Raw genomic sequence first — 16,513 nt, forward strand, 5'->3', positions numbered from 1 at the left:
CCGCTGACCCTTACCTTCTTCCATACGGAACTTTCAGCTCCAGAGACTAAGTCCCGTTCGAAGATGGGACTTAGTCATTTTTCTGCATGAAATTGACCGACCGCACAGCCCAAATCTATGGAACTGTTTTGGGCAGGAAATTGTGCTTGCGGTCGGTCATAAAGGACTTCCACTTAACTTTTGATCCGCTGGAGGGATTTGTGTGATTTTTGGAAGTGGTTATATTTGATGTATGCTGAGTTTAAATATGTAATTTTTATGGAGATGGAATGTATGGTTTTAAAGTTATAGAGTATGTTTAAAAACCTGTATTTTTACTGTCTGTGATAGTTTTTAATCCATAATTATATCACAGACAGAAGGGAGGATTTTGTGTGTTTGGGTGGGGATTCCTGTCCTGTTGTTCCACATGTGTATTGGCGATTTCCCTTTGTCCTGAGAGATAATTGGATTACTCCCCAGTTGTCTCCAGGATAGAGAGGAGGAAACCATGATGCATTGTGGGGATGTGTTGTGTCTGTATCCTGAATTGCTACATATCTGTCCTGTGTCGCAGTCTCCCTTCTGGTCCCCAAGGGGCGTGAACGATTGGTTGCTGTACTTACATTGTATGTGTTGTAACATATTGATTGGTTGTATTTCAAAACCCTGTGGGCAGTACTATGTTTTTGGTTTGTGAATAAAAGAGGCTGTACGTGAAGTACAGTCAGTTCCTGTTTTATACCTTCATGAAGTCTTGGCTCATGTTTGGCTCATGGGATAACTACACTCTTGGGGATTGCTATATCATAATACTCCCCTGAGTATAAGCTCTTGTAAGAGCTTGCTCCTGGTTCCTGTCTCTGGATTTAGGAGAGGTTCACCCACTGGAGCCTGGAGTCTTGTCGTAGGTCCAGGGTGGGTAGGAGACGGCAAGACCTCCACCAAGCTTCGGCGGTTCGTGGGGTCTGCAGTGCTGACTGTGTCGAGTGGAGTGCTTGGAGTCCTCTGGAAGCACTAGGAGCAACTATCGACGGAGGTACCCGGTCGGGGTGCTAGGCGTTCCGTTACACCGCTCATTCCACCAGAGTGGTCGGTGCCTCTTGGGCCCAGAGACATCGGGCATCGGCCGAACATTTGTGCACTGCGGCCACTGGTCTTTCTTGCATGCCTTTACCAAGTTCTACAGGGTGCATACTCATGCATCGGCGGATGCTGCCTTGGGCCGCCTGGTTTTTGCAGGCGCCGGGTCCTTGATGCCTACGGGTGCTTCGCCTTGGAGCTGTGGTCCCTCCCCTCTTGGACTGCTTTCGGACATCCCAAGGTCTCCTGTTTCCCCCAAGGAAAATGGGCGAGAAAACGAGAATTTTGTATAACTTACCAGTAAAATCTCTTTCTCGCTCTTCCTTGGGGGACACAGCACCCACCCATTCATTTGTTTTTTCTACACGGTTACTGACTTGGTTTACCCCGTTGGGTAGTTGGCTGGTTGGTTCCACATTGTTGGACATTGCCTTTTCTCACTACTTGGACAGGCAACTGGCAGTCTCTCTCTCCAGGCTGAGGGTATAGCTGCTGGAGGAGGGGCTTAACAGTTTTCACTTAGTGTCACGCCTCCTAGGGAGCTGAGCTATACCCAAGGTCTCCTGTGTCCCCCAAGGAAGAGCGAGAAAGAGATTTCACTGGTAAGTTATACAAAAATCTTGTTTTTCTAACCAGTGTCCTTCCCATTTTAACTAAAGAGGCCTTTATTATTGTTACTCTGAGCCTCATGGGATTGAATCATGACCATGTTCATATGTTCAGGATTTCACAAGAATTTAGGTACAGGTTCTGTGCTCATTACTTATCAAATCCACTAACATTCTACATCCATAGCAAGTGAAAGTGGTATTTTATAAAACCTCCACTGTAGAGAAGAAAAGCCATCAGCAAGTACAATGAGCTTGCACATTATTCTTGTAGATTCTGCACGGAAAGCTTATCCTGATTAGCCCCTCTCTGGATCTCCACAAAATGTCAGCCTCAAATTTTACGTTCGGATTCTCTTTTAAATGCTTTAAAAAACTGAAAATTAACCAAAATTAATTTTGGTTAATTTTCATATTTTACATTTTTTAAAAGCGATTCCGTATGTAAAAATTTATTGAAGCGTAAAAAACTCAAAATTGCAGATTTTCAAAATGTCCCAGGGGAATGCAGGAAAACCTTTTCCAGAATAACTGGGAATGGTTTTTATACATTTTCTTGATGGGATCGAATCTCATTATTGGTAAATAATTTACAGCTCCAACTAGGAGTCTTAAAACAGCCATGTGAATAAAGCTTTATTGTGTAGGTTTATTAATCGACTTCCATGCAGAAGTGGAGAATAATTACAGCGCTTATTATGTTTTCAGATTCTGTATTTGAAACTTTGTTGATCTTTTCTAGATGGCGTTGCTGGTTACTAATGATGCTGTAGCTCACAAAGACAAGTTACAGTTCTTCATGGGACAGTTTTACAAGATCATGAGAAAGATGGAGTCTTCCAATAAGGAACTTGCTATTGCTATTCGAGGATATGGCCTTTTTGCAGCGGTATGATTTTCCTTTTTCCTGTTTTTGCTGAAGTGTTAATAATGTGTAACGTAATAATCTTTATATAGCTCAAACATATTCTGCAGTACTCTGTAATTGAGAGGATACACAACACATATAAGGGCTCTTTTACACGAGTGTGTCCCTTGCGGCAATCACGCTCTTAGTGAAAGAGTGATCGTGCGTTCTGGACTACAGAAGTGCATGGCATTATCATAATTGATGATGCTGTGCGCCTCTGTCTGACCTTTCTGTAACGGAATCATAATGACATAAAGCTGTCAGTATGATTCATTTACAGAAAGGTCTGACAGAGGCACACAGCATTGTCAATCATGATATTGCCATGCGCTTCTGTAGTCCAGACCGCATGATCTCTCTCACACACAGAGTGTGATTCCCGGAAGTGACACGCTCTGTGTGAAAGAGCCCTAAGGAAAATTACATTTAGTGTGGGGGTTACTGTTTTTATACAGGGATCGTCTTCTGAGGAATAATATAGAACAGTCAGATTAGGGAATATGATAGGCCAGCCTGAATAGTTGTGTTTTTAGGACACACTTAAAACTGTGGCTATTCGGAATTAACTTGATTTTCTGGGGTAGCACATTTCAGAGATCTTGAGCAGCTGAAGAAAAATCTTGGAGACAGGAGTGGGAGGTTTTGGCTTATGAAGGGTGTTAGTTTTAGATGACTTGCAGAATGTGGAGCCCAAGAAGGTTGTTAGAGATATGGGCCAGGATATTGGGAATCACAGCATTGTGAAAAATTTTGTGGGTAATAGAAGTTTAATATGTATGCAGTGGATGGGCACCCTGTGCAGTGACTGGTGCAGTATGGGGCCGTTGGTGTAGTGGTTGGACAGATAGGTGAACCTTCCTGCTGCATTCATGATACATTGGAGACCAGAAAGTTTAACAAGGGGAAGACGAATTAGTGGTGTGTTACAGTAATCAAGATGAGACTTAGTCAGGAAAACAATGGGAGTCTTTGCTATTTTATCAGTAAGAAAAGGGAATTATTATTCTGAGGTCTTTTCTCACAAATACTAGGAAAACACACACCACACTGATTGTTGTAAGTACTGCAAAACATATTCTATTGAATGTCTTTGATTGCCTTTTTATATTTGTTTGCTTTAAAGCCTTGCAAAGCAGTAAATGCCACAGATGTGAATTTTATGTATATTGAGCTTATTCAGCGTTGCAAGCAAATGTACCTCACAGAGGTGGAGACAGAAGATGACAATGTGTATCAGCTACCAAACTTCCTGCAGGCGATTGCAAGTGTCATACTTTACATGGACTCGGTAAGTAGAGAACTTAATTTAATAAGTACATAACTGTTTATTTTTTTTAATCAGATAATTTTTATTTGACTTTTTTGAAAATCACAAAAATACAAAGAAGGAAAACAGTCTGCACAGTATACATGTAACAGTTGATGACAAAAATACCATAGCATTACAAGATCGTACAAACAGTTACTTTCATGGGTACCCCACTGAACATCAAACATAGTACAAGTACATAAGATCAAGTAATCTAGTTACAAGTATACCTGGTATAGAACCGCATTTCCCATCCATTACAATTTATAAACATAAGATCATCTCTCCCAACCCAACTAAAGGTGTGGATTTCTCCAGATAGAGGAGAGGAGAAGTGGGGAGTCATTTTTCAAAGTGAAAGGCGACATTGGGGTTTTTGGGTGATAACAGGAGAACTAGACATTTCTCACTGATAAAACATATTACAAAGTTTATTGTGGTCTCTTGTACTATTGACTTATGCAAATATGTGTGAACCGTTGGGGACCATTTAACCAAACAGTTTTTGGAATATTTAAAAAATCTCTTTAGAGAATGGTTGCTCTTTCTAACTACAAAGTATTTGTGCTTACCCCACATTGTAATGTGCTCTCCCTTTAGATTCCTGAAATATACACTCCTGTTCTTGAGCGCCTCCTTGTTGTGCAAATAGAAACATTTCCACAATACAGCTCAAAAATGCAGTTTTCATGCAGCAGGTCAATCATCAAGGTGTTTCTATCTTTGGCGGGAAAAGGGCCTGTTCTTTGGAGCCTGATTAGTACTGTGGGTGAGTTTTCAGTCATTATTTGTTGTTTTAGCTATTTAATCTTTATGATGTATTTGTTATGATATTGCATGTTAGTGTCTTTCTCTGAAAAAAAAAAAGAGAAATTTGTTATGAAACGAAATGAAATACAGTCTAAAATATGTAGTGCAAATAGACGGTGACAATATTTCATTATTTTTTTATTTTTTTATTTTTTTAATCAGTGGTACTGTTAATTGTTATTATTTTTGTTTGATTAATGATCTTTTTTGCCTTTTATAAGGTTAAGGGGTTTATTCACCCCTTGGGACCTTTACTACAGACCCCCCTTCCCAGCGTGGCTAGACTGGTGGTGGTAATCATACTTACCTGATGCCTGCTTCTGGATTCTAGCGAGATGTCTGCCCCACCGGCTCTGCAGGTCTCTGGTCTCCCCACGTCAACATCGGTTTTAAAGTAGGCATGTGGCTGCTGCAGCTGCGATGTATCACCCGTGCATCATGTCATGTGATGTATGGTTGACTGATCATCACTGCGGCCAGTCATTGGCTGCAGCAGCAACGGGATCCTTGTGAATCCGGATGTTGATGTGGGGAAACCTGGGACCTGCAGAGCCGGTGGGACTGAGAAAGAGCCAGAATCCAGCTGCGAGGATAAGTTGAGTATGATTACCACTGCACGTTTAGCCACCAATGGGGGACTGCAGAAAGTGTCCCCGGGGATAAACTAGGGTTGGGCGATATACTGGTATCACGATATACCGCGGTATTAAAAACAAATGGCGATATCGCTGTTTCCTCCCCTGCACCTTGCATAGCGCTGAGTAACATTACTTCCTCTCGCTCCTGGCTTCTTCTTGCTCCGCCTCCCTTAGTCAAGTCTCCACCCACCATCTGACATCACTGTCATCACCCACCAGTGCCGGCTCTATTGTATGTGGCGAACTGTGTGTGAGTACTGGTGTCTCTGGAGAGACTTTTCCTGCGGCTGCCTCACTAGTGTGTGCTCTGATGACGAAATTACAAACGTATTACTTCCCGCAGCGGCTGCCCCGGCTCTCCCTCCTCCTTGCTCCCATATTCAAATCTCCGCCCTCCGGCATCTGATGTCAGAATCGGAGCACACAAACTAGGCAGCCGCGGGAAAAGTATATCGTAAAGTATTACTGTATGTATGGTGGCCTGTGGCCACAAGACTTTATTATAATGTCTCCTTGTGGCCCCTGCCCCCTACAGTGTAACGTCTCCTTGTGGCCCCCATACAGTGTAACGTCTCCTTGTGGCCCCCATACAGTGTAACGCCTCCTTGTGGCCCTCATACAGTGTAACGCCTCCTTGTGGCCCCCCATACAGTGTAACGCCTCCTTGTGGCCCCCCATACAGTGTAACGCCTCCTTGTGGCCCCCCATACAGTGTAACGCCTCCTTGTGGCCCCCCATACAGTGTAACGCCTCCTTGTGGCCCCCCATACAGTGTAACGCCTCCTTGTGGCCCCCCATACAGTGTAACGCCTCCTTGTGGCCCCCCATACAGTGTAACGCCTCCTTGTGGCCCCCCATACAGTGTAACGCCTCCTTGTGGCCCCCCATACAGTGTAACGCCTCCTTGTGGCCCCCCATACAGTGTAACGCCTCCTTGTGGCCCCCCATACAGTGTAACGCCTCCTTGTGGCCCCCCATACAGTGTAACGCCTCCTTGTGGCCCCCCATACAGTGTAACGCCTCCTTGTGGCCCCCCATACAGTGTAACGCCTCCTTGTGGCCCCCCATACAGTGTAACGCCTCCTTGTGGCCCCCCATACAGTGTAACGCCTCCTTGTGGCCCCCCATACAGTGTAACGCCTCCTTGTGGCCCCCCATACAGTGTAACGCCTCCTTGTGGCCCCCCATACAGTGTAACGCCTCCTTGTGGCCCCCCATACAGTGTAACGCCTCCTTGTGGCCCCCCATACAGTGTAACGCCTCCTTGTGGCCCCCCATACAGTGTAACGCCTCCTTGTGGCCCCCCATACAGTGTAACGCCTCCTTGTGGCCCCCCATACAGTGTAACGCCTCCTTGTGGCCCCCCCCCATACAGTGTAACGTCTCCTTGTGGCCCCCCCCCCCATACAGTGTAACGTCTCCTTGTGTTTTTTTTCCCTTTTTAAACGGGTATTTATAGCGATATATATCGTTTTTGCGATAAAAAAATTTATATAGTTATCGTCTGAATATTTTTGATATCGTCCAACCCTAGGATAAACTATGCCTTTTAAAGGGGGTTTACTTGGGCTACTGTGGTTTTTACCAGAAATTGTTATGTAGTTACTTACCTCATGTTCATCTTCCCCATGCTTTTCTTATTTTATTTATTTTTCCTCCTGACTTATTTTGCCATGTAAACAAATCAGTCTGAGTTTATTACATTCTGTATCATTTAGCACTTCCTTTTGCTGTAGCCAACCAAACCCATGATGCACTCCTCCTCTGCTCCAGCTCCACCCATAACAACTCTGCTAGTATATAGCCCCTCCCACCCAGCTAGTTTCATAGACACTCCTCTATCACTGCCCATGTTGCTGCTTTATTGCCTAGAAACAGTAAAGGTAAAAGAGATGCAAAATTAAAGCTAACTGCTTAGTGATTATTTTAACCTGTTCCCGACCAACTGATTACATACATACATGTAAGGCACTCAAATAATTTGGGCTAATATTTCACTTCTAGAATTTTATACTTAAAATGATTAAACTTAAGCTTATCTTATACTTAGCTTTATACTGTATGAACAAAAATAACTCACTAGAAATCTTCTAATTTCATTTGTTTAATTCCTGCTCAGTTGTATCCATACATTTTGAATCCCTTTTTATGTGCAGCTTAAAGGGTTCCTGTCATCTTCAATTTAGCTATTATCCTTTCTAAATCTTTGTGTTTCCCCAGTCATATAAATCACAATTAGAATTAAATCTGCTGCCGATTTAACTAACAATCTTTTCTTTACTTCCCGCCATCTATGCAAATGTGCATAAGAGTCATATCTTATATCTCTCAGCCGAGAAGAGTCATATCTTCCTGGAGTCAAGCTCCTCAGAAACGCCCCATATCGATGTAATCTCGCGCATGCGCATTATTCTTATAATTGAAAATGAGGTTGCGTCGCTGTGAAGAAAGAACTAACGCGCCGCTATCTACTATCACTGGGGGACCGGATAGTTGGGAACATTTCAGCACGTTGTGGCGTGAGGGGGAGGGGACATACATTGAGCTATCTGATTGCTCCAAGATAGAAAGGGCAATTGCGCATGTGTGCGATTTCAGACGCGATTTTGAGCGAAGATGCAAAATATTGGCTTTCAATCAAAGTCTAGGGGGAGGGAAATAGCTGCTGATGGTGTAAAGGGAAGGAGTTAATTATGCTAATGAACATAACGGCGGGAAAGCTTTAGGGGGCGATATATTAGGATATGGGGGTCCAGAGAAGGTTATGGATGGATCGCTGGAAACTCTCATGGTAGACAAGATTTAAGGTACCTTTAGTTTAATATGTAAAAACATGGTGACAGGTTCCCTTTGAGTGATCTGATCCCTAGTCTGACCACTGTTCCAGAGCTTGCTCTCCTATGCAGACAGGAGGTCAGTCTCTGTTGTGTAGATGACTTCGGTCCTGGCAGCTTTCACTTTTTACTACCCACTCCCAATCCACCAAACTGTACCCTCCTTGTTCATCGTTGTGTGCCCCTATGCATAGAGTGCTGCTGAGGATATCGTTTCTGCAGGAGAGTGTTTTGTGCAGAATTTGGAGTGTATCCTATGAGATGCAGCTTCACACTGCTTTCCCCTGTCTCCTGCTTGTAAGAGTGACAAGAAAAGTCAGCCGGGTTTAGTGCGAGTGGTGCCTGTATCTGTAATCTCCTCAGTTTAGGAAGTCTGTGCGCAGCTGATATCTCTAGAACATTCATGGTGTCATTTGCTGAGGGTGGAACATTGCCTTACATAAAAAAAAAATGTTTTGTAGATATACTATTTTTGTGTTAAGAAAAAGTTGGCTTTAAAGTTTCCAGCTTCCTGTGTTGTATCAAAATAACCTAAACTGATTTCTATATTTTATAGTGCATCAAGGATTAATCAGAGTCTGTTCCAAGCCAGTCAGATTTGAAAGGGTAATTTATTTTTAATTTAACTTTTATTTGTTAATCACTTCTCAGAGAAAATTTCATCTGATGGGGTAATTAACAGTGTAGTTACTGGGTGCTTCATGGGAATCTGTCACCGCAATTCTGTACTGTTACCTGCAGTAATACAGTGCCTTGCAAAAGTTCGAGGATTTGCATAATTTAAAGGGGTTCTGCACTTTCATTTAGCTGATGATCTATCCTCTGGATAGATCATCAGCCTCTGATCGGAGGGGATCCGACACCCGGGACCCCTGCCGATCAGCTGTTTGAGAAGGCAGCGGCGCTCCAGCAGCGCCGCGTCGCGTCCTTCTCACTGTTTACTGCCGGGCCGCTGACGTCACGACTAGTATCCACTAGCGTGGGCGCGGCTAAGCTCTGTTCACTTGAATGGAGCTTAGCCCCGCCCAGGCCAGTGATACTAGTCGTGACGTCAGTGGGCCGGCGGTAAACAGTGAGAAGGCCGCTGTGCTGCTGGAGCGCCGCTGCCTTCTCAAACAGCTGATCGGCGGGGGTCCCGGGTGTCGGACCCCCGCCAATCAGATGCTGATGATCTATCCAGAGGATAGATCATCAGTTAAATGAAAGTGCAGAACCCCTTTAATTTACAGAACATGCCCACACCTATGAAGATGTTTTTTTTTTCTTTTTTGTGAAGCAAACAACAAATAGGACAAAGTAACAGAATAAGTCAATGTGCATAACTATTCACCCCCCTAAGTCAATACTTTGTAGAGCCACCTTTTGCGGCAATCACAGCTCCAACTTGCTTTGGATCAGTTTCTATGAGCTTGCCACATCTTACCACTGGGATTTTTGTCCATTCCTCCTTGCAAAACCGATCCAGCTCCTTCAGGCTGGATGTTTTGTGCTTGTGAGCAGCAATCTTTAAGTCTGACCACAGAGTTTCTGTTGGAATGAGATCTGGGCTTTTACTAGTCCATTCCAACACACGTACACGTTTCCCCTTAAACCACTCAAGTGTTGCTTAAGCAGTGTGTTTGGGGTCATTGTGCTCCTGGAAGGTGAACCTCCGTCCTAGCCTCAAATCACGCAAAGAGTGGTACAGGTTTTGCTCAAGAATATTACTGTATTTAGCACCATCCATCTTTCCCTCAACTCTGACCAGTTTCCCAGTCCTGTCTGCTGAAAACATCCCCACAGCATGATGCTGCCACCACCATGTTTCACTGTGGGGATGGTGTTCTTTGGGTGATGTGTTGGGTTTGCTCCAGACATAGCGTTTTCTTTAATGGCCGAAAAGTTCAATTTTAGGCTCATCAGACCAGAGCACCTTCCTCCATACATTTTGGGAGTCTCCCACATGCCTTTTCGCAAACTCACAATGTGCCTTTTTGTTTTTAGCTGAAAGTAATGGCTTTCTTCTGGCCACTCTGCCATAAAGCCCAACTCTATGGAGCGTACAGCTTATTGTCATCCTATGTACAGATACTCCAGTCTCTGCTGTGGAACTCTGCAGCTCCTCCAGGGTTACCTTAGGTCTCTCTGCTGCTTCTCTGATTAATGCCCTCCTTGCCCGGTCCGTGGGTTTTGGTGGACGGCTGTCTCTTGGCGGATTTGCTGTTGTGCCATGTTCTTTCCATTTGGTTTTGATAGATTTGATGGTGCTCCTGGGGATCATCGAAGATTTGGATTTTTTTTTTTTTATAACCTAACCCTGACTTGTACTTCTCAACAACATTGTCCCTTACTTGTTTGGAGAGTTCCTTGGTCTTCATGGCAGTGTTTGGTTAGTGATGCCTCTTGCTTTGGTGTTGCAGCCTCTGGGGCCTTTCAAAAAAGGGTGTGTATATGTAATGACAGATCATGTGACACTTAGATTGCACATAGGTGGACATCATTTCACTAATTATGTGACTTCTGAAGATAATTGGTTGCACCAGAGCTTTTTATGGTCTTCCTAACAAAGGGGGTGAATACATACGCACATGCCAATTTTCTGTTTTCTATTTCTAAACAATAGTTTTATTTATATATTTTTCTTATTTCACTTCACCAACTTAGACTATTGTGTTCTGATGCATCACATAAAATTCAGATTTACAAAACATTGAACTTAAGGCTGTAATGTAACAAAATACGAAGAAAGTCAATACTTTTGCAAGGCACTGTACATGAGTAGTTACGTAACGAATCCAGATTGCCATTTTTATTTTCCCTGCAAAAAATACTGACACAGCTCCATGGATGTCAACATAAAAAGTTATGGAGGTGAAAATGAACTTTAAGTATGAAAACACAAGAAAAACTATACAAATGTGGCATTGCTGTAATTGTACTAATCCAGAGAATGAAAGTAATGAAAGGTCAGCTTTACCGCATAGGGAAGGACAAAAACAAAACAACATGCAATTCCGCTACAGTTTTATGTTGTTGTTTTTTTTTTTTTTTCCCAATTCCACCCAATTTGGAATTTTTTTCCAGCTTCCCACTACATCATATGCAATATTAAATGAAGGTTAGAACGTATATCTCGTCTCACAAGAAAACAAGCCCTCATATGGATATGTGAACAGAAATATCAAACAGTTATGGCTCCGGGAATGCCAGGAATGAAAAACGACGGTTGGGAGGGTTAAAATGTTTTCCCCAAATTAAAACATATCCTTTCAAACACTATGGGGCTGCCAGAGATAGTCAGGTGCTGCACTTTGCTATCTTTTTGATAAAATGTGTGCATGCTAGATTAATGCTCTATTCCAATGGGGGGAGGGGTCAAATTACCCCTGTTTTGTACTCATTTGGGCTGTAATCACCTATCCTGTGGATAAATTTTGATTGTGGGAAAACTACTTTAAGAATTTACATCTTATAATAAGGATTGCCTGTATTTACTGTATTTATGGTTTTGATGTTTTTTAATATGTTCAGTGGAGACATTTTACTTGGTTCAGGTGCTGCTTTATCACTGACTGTTGTCGTTTGTTTTAGGATGGATATGGGGCAGTCAGTTCTGAGGAGCCACCAGCTTCTGGTGAGGTCCGTGCTGGAAAATGGAAAGTACCTAGTTTCAAAGACTATCTTGATCTCTTCCATAGTCTTCTGAACTGTGATCAGATAAAGGTACATATTACTGCTTTTTCTTCAGTCTTTTGGACAACATTCACTGTTATGACATTTTATAGAGCGTGAGAGAAATGGTTGAAGCGCTTCTACAATTGTAACTACCAGAACATTTGCTTTTGTTGTACAGGTTTGCTTTTTCTACACATCTTGTACTGCTGTAGAAAGAACTCTGACCTGCCAAATAGCACTGCCTCAGGCCTCATGCACACGACTGTGCCAGTATTTCGGTTTGCAAACAACAGATCAGCAAAAAATAATTTTTTTCTTACTCCCATCTATAGAAAGGGCTATTCTTGTCCACAAAACAGACCAGGGCGGGGGGCTCTTTATTATTCAGCGGCGGCAGCTGTGCTTCCTCAACAGCGCTGGGACACAGACATGGGCCGCATCGGAATGGGAGTGGGCGGAGCCTAGCAGTTGAGACGGGAGCGCTTACAAGCTCAACTCCAAGGCTAGAGCTGGCGGCGATTCTGCGCCCCCAGATATGATCGGGCAGCTGCCTGCTCTATGGCGCTGCCCTGGCGAAGGGGCGATTCCAGCAATGTGGGGGTTAATGGATCGCAGCGGCTCTCTGGAGCCATGCAGGACCTGAGGGGGCGGGGCCTTCTCGTCCTGCCTTAGCGCTCAGCCAGTTTTCTCCGGACTTCTCGGACGGCGTCTCCTGGTCCTGGTAAGAGCTGTGCTCCTCTCCTCAGGTCACTGTATCCCTCCAGCCTCAGATATCTCCTGGTTTCACTATGTCTGATCGCTCTGGGGTTCTTCTGCGGCCAATAGCTGTCCATTATGACTGCGCTATATGTCAGGTAAAATTCCCTTGTGGGCAACAGGATTCTGCCTGCACTGCTTGTCAGACGCCCAGGCAGGGCCCCCCCTTCAGCCCATACCGCTGCTCCCCCTCTGGCATCTGAGTTACCCGATTTGGCCAGAACGCTCTCTCAGGCAGTGGAAAACCTTGCTCAAATCTCCCAATCTACCCTATCTATAGTGGGTCGCTTTGTTGAGAATCCGCCGCAGGCTGCACCTCCCTCAGATGCACCCTCCAGAGCTCGGGCCCCCCCCCCCCCCCCGGTCACTTCCCTCCCGGTGATTCAGTCAGCGCACGGCATTCACAAAAGCGTCCCAGAGTAAACCATGTTTCTTCCTCTGACGCATCTCCCTCTCCATCAAGTGTATGGTCTCACTCAGGTTTTTCTTCTCCTAGGGACGTGCTGTCCGAATGGGAGGTTGAGAATTCAGATTTGGATATGGATACGGAGCCTCCATTGTGGATAGCCTCATTGCTGCCATACGCGACACCTTCCGGGTGCAGGACGCTCTCCCCCCCCCCGACCAACAGGGAATATTCTTCTTCCGTCCAAAACAGGCATCAAAGGTGTTTCCTCGCCATAATGATTTTTCGGCGGTGGTTTCCAAGGCTTAGGATCACCCAGACATGCGTTTTTCCGCCCCAAAAAAACTGGACATCCTATATCCTTTTCCAACGGACTGTGTTTCAGCGTGGGCATCCCCTCCTAAGGTGGGTCCACCAGTGGCGCGGCTCGCCAAAATTACAGCTATTCCCATAGCCGATGGATCCTCCCTTCAGTCAGCTGAAGATCGTCGGATGGAATCCTTAACAAAGTCCCTCTTTGCTGCTACAGGTTCAGCACTTAGACCCGTGTTCGCCTCCGCGTGGGATCTCTGAATGGGGTAACCAGCTGTACTAGGTATCCGAGGTCCCTGCTCAGGATCTCCGATCCTTGGCGCAGCTGATCATCCATGCAGGGAAGTTCCTCTGCGAGGCGTCCCTGGACGCCTGCGCCCTCCTTGCGTGCTCTTCGGCGCTTGCAGTCACCTTACGCCGTGAGCTTTGGCTGAAGGTGTGGTCAGCGAACGCGACTTCCAAGCGTTCTTTAGTTGGACTTCCCTTTGCCGCCACCCGTCTTTTTGGTTCTCGGCTCAATGAAATTATTTCTGAGGCCACAGGGACAAGAACACCCATCTTTCACAGCCTAGAGTCAAGAGGGCCTCTCACGTTAGGGGTTCCTCACCTGGCAGAGCCTTTCGTCGATTCGCAGGTTCCTGCTCCGCGACGGGTTCTTCTGCCGAGGGTGGCAGGTTTACTTCTCAAGATCGACGCAAGAAACCGTCCTTTTGGGCACAGCCCTCTTGGTGTCCCAGACCTCAGGCCGCTCGACCTCCTGCAGCTAAGCAGTCCTCAGCCTAAAGGTGTGCCCCCGCCCAACAGTGTGGGGGGCCGCCTCCTCCTCTTCCAGGACGTCTGGCGGGCCCATGTCTCAGATGCTTGGGCACTTGAGATTGTATCCTCGGCATACGTGATCGAGTTTCTGACTCTTCTCCAGACAGATTTTTTCAATCCTGTTTGCGAAGGGACCCCGAGCGGGCGGCCGCCTTCTCGCAGACCATTCAGTCTTCTGGATCGGGGAGTCATCTCTCTTGTTTCCCCATCAGAAAGGTTCATGGGGTTCTATTCCAATTTTTTTTGTCCCCAAAAAGGAGGGCTCTGTGCGCCCCATCCTGGACCTCAAGCTCCGAAACCAGTTCCTCCAGCGGTTTCGGATGGAATCCCTTTGTTCCGTATTTGCTTCTCTGGAGCAGGAAGAATTCCTTTCGGCCATAGATATCCAGGACGCATATCTCCACGTTCCCATCGCGCGAACTCGCCAGCGCTTCCTGAGGTTCGCGATAGGAGACTCTCGTTAGCAGTTTGTCGCCCTCCCGTTCGGTCTGGCAACCGCACCTCGGGTCTTCACAAAGATCCCCTCTTCTCGCCTTGCTCCGTTCCAGAGGCATCTTCCTTATGCCTTATCTGGACAACATCCTCATCAAGGCCCCCTCCTTTGCTCAGGCATCAAACAGCTTACAGATCACGCTGGAAGCCCTGGCACGCTTCGGGTTGTTGGTCAACCTGCGGAAGTCATCTCTGACACCATCCAGACAATTGGTCTTTCTGGGTATGCTTCTAGACACGGACGCGGCACTGATTCGCCTTCCTCCGGACAACTGACTGGCTTTACACTGTTCCGTGAGGGTTCTTCTCGACTGCAGACGGCCGTCCATTCGACTCTGCATGAGGACGTTAGGGAAGATGGTCGCCTGTTTCGAGGTGATTCCCTTTGCCCAGTTCCACTCTCATGTTCCAGGGAGCGATCCTGTCCTTCTGGGACAAATCTTCCGAGAGCCTGGACTATCCCATCCGCCTTTCTCCTCAGGTGAGGTCGTCCCTTTGTTGGTGGCTGTCTGTTCTAGTTCTGGGAAGGTCCTTCCTTCCGATCTCCTGGACGGTTGTTACCACCGATGCCAGTCTACTGGGTTGGGGAGAGGTGGTCCCTTCCAGGACAGTCCAAGGCACATGGTCTCGGTGGGAGTCCAAGCTCCCGATTTAATGTACTGGAGCTCAGGGCGATTCTTCTGTCCCTCCGGTACTGGACCCACCTCCTGAGGGGTCGCCCCGTCAGAGTCCAGTCGGACAACGCCACGGCGGTGGCGTACATCAACCACCAGGGGGGAACACACAGCCTCGCTGTGATGCAGGAATCTGCCGAGATCTTACGGTGGGCGGAGGCCCATGTTCCGGCTATTTCAGCGATCTACATCCCGGGTGTGGAGAACTGGACTGCGGACTTCCTCAGCAGAACCACGATAGATCCGGGCGAGTAGTCTCTCCACCCGGAGGTATTCGAGGCGATCTGTCTCCGTTGGGGTCGCCCCGACTTGGACTTGATGGCCTCAAGGCTCAATCGGAAGCTTCCCACCTTCCTCTCCCGGGCAAGGGATCCGGAAGATTGCGGCGTGGACGCCCTGATCTCCTCTTGGCAGGGGTTCTTCCTCCTTTTATGTGTTTTTCCCCCTTCCCCCTCCTGCCCAGGGTTCTACGGAAAATCAGGATGGAGGGCATTCCGACGATCTTCGTCGCCCCAGATTGGCCCCGTCGCGCGTGGTACGCTGACCTCGTTCTCCTTCTCGGAGACGTTCCTTGGTCACTGCCACTCAGAGATGACTTGCTTTCGCAGGGACCGGTCTTCCATCAGCATTTAAGAGGTTTTTCGGTGGATTGTATCCGCACTATGATTCAGGCTAGGAAGCCTGCTTCATCTAGGATCTATTACAGTACCTGGAGGTCCTTCCTTGGTTTCTGTGAAAACCGAAACATTCCTTCTCTTAGTTTTTCTCTCCCCACGGTCCTGTCCTTTCTTCAATCAGAGTTGGACCTTGGTTTGGATCTTAACTCTTTGAAGGGTCAGGTCTCGGCACTTTCCATTTATTTCCAGTGCCCTCTGGCCCCCCTTGGGCCTGTAAGGACTTTTCTTCAGGGAGTGGCACATTCGGTTCCTCCGTGCCGTCCTCCTTTACCGCCTATGGATCAGAATTTAGTCCTCTTAGCGCTCCAGGCTTCCCTTCTTTGATCCTCTGCGGGAGATTTCTCTCCGACTCCTGTGCTGGAAGGTGGTTTTCCTTGTAGCTATGACTTCCATCAGACGGCTGTCCGAGTTGGCAGCGCTCTCTTGCAGAGACCACTTCCTGGTTCTTTATAAGGATAAAGCGGTTCTCCTGCCCGTTCCTTCCTTTCTTCCGAAGGTGTTCACCGATTTCCATATCAACGAGGAAATTGTCCTTCCCTCACTTTGTCCCTCTCC

At 46.4% G+C, this 16,513-nt stretch overlaps 1 protein-coding gene across 1 annotated transcript in view; it reads left to right on the forward strand.

The window, feature by feature from the left end:
• Positions 1–16,513, forward strand: part of PRKDC (protein kinase, DNA-activated, catalytic subunit) — a 448,398-nt gene that overhangs the window by 66,408 nt on the left and 365,477 nt on the right. The window contains 5 exon segments of the mRNA XM_040433446.1: positions 2,413–2,559; positions 3,704–3,868; positions 4,490–4,658; positions 8,728–8,777; positions 11,742–11,873. Coding sequence (XP_040289380.1) covers positions 2,413–2,559; positions 3,704–3,868; positions 4,490–4,658; positions 8,728–8,777; positions 11,742–11,873 — 663 coding nt within the window.

The sequence above is a fragment of the Bufo bufo genome, chromosome 5, assembly GCF_905171765.1.
Source record: "Bufo bufo chromosome 5, aBufBuf1.1, whole genome shotgun sequence".
NCBI classification, from domain to species: domain Eukaryota; kingdom Metazoa; phylum Chordata; class Amphibia; order Anura; family Bufonidae; genus Bufo; species Bufo bufo.